Source organism: Juglans microcarpa x Juglans regia, chromosome 7D (assembly GCF_004785595.1).
Source record: "Juglans microcarpa x Juglans regia isolate MS1-56 chromosome 7D, Jm3101_v1.0, whole genome shotgun sequence".
Taxonomy (NCBI): Eukaryota; Viridiplantae; Streptophyta; class Magnoliopsida; order Fagales; family Juglandaceae; genus Juglans; species Juglans microcarpa x Juglans regia.
In genome coordinates, this window is record NC_054606.1 from 2,909,592 (window position 1) to 2,915,310 (window position 5,719).

The 5,719-nt window shown below is 38.6% G+C and overlaps 1 protein-coding gene across 1 annotated transcript; it reads right to left on the reverse strand.

Annotated features, from left to right (window-relative positions):
* Positions 1 to 705: 705 nt before the first annotated feature.
* On the reverse strand, positions 706 to 3,694 carry LOC121238571 (scarecrow-like protein 6). The gene has a single exon (XM_041135499.1). The coding sequence runs from the start codon at positions 3,167 to 3,169 to the stop codon at positions 917 to 919; it is 2,253 nt and encodes a 750-aa protein (XP_040991433.1). The 5' UTR covers positions 3,170 to 3,694; the 3' UTR covers positions 706 to 916.
* Between the last annotated feature and the right edge of the window lie 2,025 nt (positions 3,695 to 5,719).

Consider the following 5,719-nt stretch of genomic DNA (forward strand, 5'->3'; position numbering starts at 1 on the left):
TTGAAACAAGTAAACATGGTAATTTGAATCAAATCATCATAAAAAGAGAGTTCAGATCTCTCTATGCTGAAATTTTTGGTGGCTAGAACTAAACCAAAGTTCTCACCAAAATAAGGGAAATGCAAGTGGCATTAGCTCATGTGGACAAGAAACTCCACATCGATAATCATGTTTCAACTAATTCTTTAAGGAGTAGTTACCTCATTCAACCATGAGCATATGATACTGGCAAAAGCTCTTCCCCTTTTCCCAGGGTAGGTATGGAAGAAATATATCAATAATGAACAATGAGTGCAAGAGGAAATATGCAGACAAGAAATGCTTTTGTTGGATCTCTTTTCCTAAAATTCAGCAAGAACGGAAAGTTTTGGCACTCTGCCCATAAGACAATGAACATTTGCGTGTAAAGTGGCTCCACAAATGTGAAGAACACCAGCTGAACAACCAAATTCGGCAATTGTTCGCAGCATTGTTCAAGCTGGAGCGTTGAAGATCACAAATCAAACTGAGCACAGTAAATGGGCCACAAGGAAAAAAATTAACACGCTCAGGCAACAAAAAGGACATATGTCAGCATGGTCAAATTCTTTTTTCTCCGTGACTTGCGTTGCATTGCTGTCGAGTGTACAACAAACACTCATCACCACCTTAGACATGAAAAACGCCATTACAATAACACCCACAATCGAAGTAAGAGATAAAACATAAGCAACTGTACATAGCCATCCAGTTACTAGAAATATTTGGTTTCTTGATTGAGAACAATAGGCCGAAAGGGCATAGACAATTAGCATAGGAGAACCACAGACGAGGTAATTAAAAGGGAAAAAAAAGGATCAAACTAAAACAGTAAGTTATGAAGCACCTTAGCAATGAAAATTAATTTGTAGAACCAATTTCCGAAATGCTACTCCTCTCAGCACTTCCAAGCTGATACCGAGATAAGCTCTTTTCGCTGCCAGCAAAGAACAATCGAAGACTGTTTCTTCTCAACATAGAATCCCCGAACCGGAGTCCTCTGCACCACACACTCCGCTTGGGACTCGGTGAAGTTGCTGAATATCAATGGGGAGAAACCAGATGACAAAAATATATTTTTCCAAGGAGATGTTCTATCAGGAGAACGGTGGCGACTGGTAACAATTTTCTCAATGCCCGGCTGAAGCACATACCTCTCAATCTTCTGCAAGGCGTCGAGGTTCATATTAACTGCGTCGAGTGACTCCAGCAGGCCTATATAAGTTTGAACGGCGTGAATAATGTGGTGGGGGAATGGAACATCGGTTCGGTCGCAGCCTCTATCCAAAGAGACCACAATTTTGGGCGAGAGCTGCTTTACGAAGCGGAGAACCAAAGGAAGGGATAATGGGTAATTCGGAAAGGAACCGATTGGCAGATTAACCGCAATTGCCTCAGTCTCCGAGACACAAAGGGGCACTGGCCAAGAGCCGGAGTTCAACGATTCAAGGCTTACAATTTCGAACTCGAATGGAATGTTGATATCACTAGCAAAATGTTTCAGATTTTCTTGAGTGAAACCGAGCTCAAGTTCATCGTGTGGTGATGGGGATGTAAATGCAGTGATTTTAAGAGCCGGAGAGCCGCCACTTCTCAAGGCCAGCTCTTGCATAAAAGAAGCCCATTGCCCACCAAACCCAATATCAAAGTCTATAACGTGAATTCTATCACAGCCTTCCAAGGCCTCTAGAAGAGCTTGATTACATGTAAAATTGGCAAACTGAAGCACAGGGGAGGCCTCGGAGAACGACTTGTAAGCACCAATCTTGTAAATGAGACTAATGGGTGGTGGTTGCGACAAAGGCAAAGAATTACTACCGGTGTTCATTTGGAGGAGCAATTGCAAGGCCTCCTTGAAATAGAAAGCAGCCCTTTGGAAAGGCTTACCAATTGGAGAGAGCTGGTGATTGAGCCGCGCCAATATCCCTTGCGCGAGTACCGGGTTGCCGGTTTCGATCAGCTCTGCTGCCTTAAATAGCTGTTCAACTATCGCCTGCTGAAGGAGCTGCAGCTGCTGCTGCTGCTGGCTCGCCAATTCATCGTGCATCATCTTCTGCCTCGCTGCCTCCCCCGCTTCCACAGCTAATGGCTGTCTCAGGCTATAGTGCTGCTGCTGTTGTCGCCGAACAGATAGCTCTTGCCCAGAATCCGAGAACGGCACCTTTGGGATCTGACAATTTGCCCCAAGAGACCCAGAATTGAGCCTTTTCGCCGGTGGCGGCGAGAAAAGGTGATGCTCTTGCAGTTGGGCATACGTCAAAGGCATAAACAAAGCCGGGTTTTGACCGTAATGAGCTTGATTCTGGTTTATCATGAACTGGGGATTGAATATCTGTGGCTTCTCATCCGCGGCTTCAATTGCTTGCAGCTGTTGTTGATGGAACACGCCCGAAGACAGCGAAATCGGTAAAAGATTACTTGCTGGGGCAGAGAAAAAGGGGTTCGGATTTGGGTTGGGAGTTGAAACCGAACCAAGTCTTGCATTGCAGAAAGGAAACTCGGAAGAAGGAATAGGTAAAGACGGGTCAATGTTGGCCACAGAACCGGCAGTGGAAATGGGTTCAAAACCAAAGCCAGTAGCTTGATCTACGATGCCGAAGCCAGCGTTGAATTCAATATCCTGATGGGAGCCAATACTCCCACTCTGCAAGAGTTTGTTGAGTCCCACAGATGGGTCTTCAATATCCCCCATAATTAATCTGAGAATTGACTGCTCTTGGCCGGGCGAGGACTCAGACAACACACCCTCCCAATCCTCCATCCCCAGCCCACATTTTTCGCCTATGTCTAAGCCGGTGTGGGAGGGGTTCTCAGAGGCTGCTGCTGCCGACGCTGCCGTTGCCGCCACGCCGGTGGTGTTGGTGGTGGTGTCAGTGGAGCCGCTGCTGCCGCCGCCGCCCCCGTTGCCGAGAGAGGAAGACAGGGTGGAGGTTGAAGTGGGAGGGCTGGGGCTTCTTCTAGTGTCAAGAACTGAGGTGGGCTCAGTGCCCACATAGCAATTTTCTTTGCCGGTGTGCCACTTTTGTGGTGGTTGTTGTTGTTGATGATGACGACGATGAAGCTGAGGCAATAAATCTGAAGACGCAGTAGTAGAGAAATCTAAGACCCCCTTCCCTTGAAACTCCTCAAAGGTTAGGGGCATGGCCTTCATCTAAGAAACTGAACAAGTATGAGAACCACAATATCCACACCCTCAAGACCCCAAAAACCTCCAGTTTTTTCTTTTTTCTTAGACAAGAACACCCACTTGACACTTCCAAAGACTTTTCAAAGCACAAAATATGAGTAATGAGGATTTGTCCGAAACTTATGAACAAAAACTCAAAGATAGAGCGGCAAGACAGCAAAGGTGGAAACAAAATCAGATTTTGGAGAGTTGAAACTCTGACACAAATTAAAGACACTTGTTGTTAGCATGCAGAGCTGAAGAAACCCAATTCACCTCACACCTCAACTGCTTCTTCTTCTATGCTATACTATGGGTCTAAATTCTTATAATATCAAACACCCATTTTTGATATCAAGTTCTTCTTCCGGGATTTTTTTTTAAATAAAAATAAAAATAAAAATAAAACAAACACTTTGATGGAGTTTTCTTTCTCTTTCTTCTTTGGAGTACTCTGTCTTCCTTGTGTTTTCTGCTATGGATGCGTGCAACATATAAAAGTGGTAAAGTACCTCTCTCTCTCTCTCTCTCTCTCTCTTGTTTATTTCTTCTCTTTTTTCTTTTTCTTTTTTTTTCTCAATTACAAATTTTTTATGTGGCTTTTGTCTGTAGACGTAGTTATCTACACCTAGTCGGGTCTCTTTCAATCTCTCCATCCCCACGCTCATCCATAGTGCCTTAAATGTAACATCAACTCTTAGCACCCATATCTATTTCAAATGGTTTGTGAATCAAATACTAGTAAAACTTGTTTCATTTAGATACTGATATGATATAAGAATTAAAAGGTAAATAAAATATTTTTTAATATTATTATTATTTTAAAATTTTAAAAAATTAAATTATTTATTATTTTTATATATAAATTTAAAAATATAATAATAATAAAATTAAATAAGATGAAACATTTTCACTATGAAATAGAATTAATAAATACCTTAGAATGTGTCACATTTTTTTCCTATAAACTCATTAATTTTATCAAAGTTTATGTTATAATTTTAAGAAAACATACATTTTACATTTTTAATCAAACTACTTTAACAAGTAAGTTCGTAACCCCATCCATCCACGAGGAAAATGAAAAATATCAAGAATGATAAAGAATTTTTAAATATTTATACAAAATATAATAAGTAATTCAAAATTTTAAAATTATAAAATAAAAATTATATTTTAATAATATTTTATTTAATTTTTAATATTTAATGATTAAATGAGGGTTAGTTACAAAAAAAAATTTATAAATTAATTTAATTTAACTTAAGTTAGATTATAAAATATATTATAAAATAAAATCATATCAAATTTATTTTGACGAGACATCTTCTTATCACTTCTCTTATTTGAATATTGAATTAAGGGAATGATAATTTATTTGGCTGAAATAGAAAATGCACGTTTTGGAGAGGCGCGTGGTTCTCAGGTTTGGAAGTGGTATTTTCCTTTTTCATAAATTTTCTTTCGCAGGGACCAATGAGACAGATAAAAGGTGCAGTGGGGTCAGTGGGTTTTCATAGTTTCTGATATTACCATACTGTCCTTCTGCTTCTATCTTTTGAAGTGCAAGTCTTTTGATAATTTAAGTAAGTAGAGGGTATTTTGATAATTTAATGTGAACAACTTCTGCAGGCCTGGTTTTCGAAGCTGAATCTGACGACGCGAGATAATGAAAGGCTTTTTTGGGGGTTTTTGAAAATATCGAGGTAAATCTGACGGATGAAATAGTTTGTATGGGATTAAAATGTGTGGACGAGATTGAGAGTTTACGAGTCCAGCTCATGAGTTCTTAACTCGTGGATCAATGGATGATGGGCCTGTTTAGTCATATTACATCTCAGTAAGGATAAAAGAGTCTCCTACAGTGGAAATTGCAAGGGTAAATTGGTTCAGATGTTGACACTTACATTGGTCCAGATGGTTGTAATCAGGTGCTTCGCACATATTGGATTATTGTAGAGAGTATTAAATAAGAAGTTGATATTGGGTTTTGTGAAAAAGTCAAATCTTCGAAGTAGACTCTCCATATCTAATGATAGTCTCATCAACAACATACAGTTTGATTAGAATATCAGAGCCATCATTCACCCTACTAATCAAATCAACCGATTCATAGTCAACCATTTTAGAAGGGTTGAAATAGAGATTTTCATATAGAAAAATTATTCACACCAATTAATATTTATCGCTCCACACCTTATATTTTATAAAAAATAATCTTACATTTTATAAAAAATATATTTTCACCCTATGAAAAAATTATAGATGTGGAATATGAGAATAAATAGTAACTGATACATATCATTCATCTTTTATACAATTTTTCTCAATAATTAATTAGGATTTTATTTAGATTTTCATACAATTTCATTTTTTTTTTTGTTAAACAATATCTAATGCTATCGATAAATTTAGGGACACAAAAATAAATATTGTATGATATATTTATTTTAAATTTGTATATGGATAAATTTCAATAGATCGAAGTAAATCTCGATCCAAAATGGTTGATGGTAAAAGTACACAAACAACATT

Coding starts and splice junctions, on each gene's coding strand:
- LOC121238571 (XM_041135499.1), bottom strand. CDS start 3,169: ATGAAGGCCATGCCCCTAACCTTTGAGGAGTTTCAAGGGAAGGGGGTC.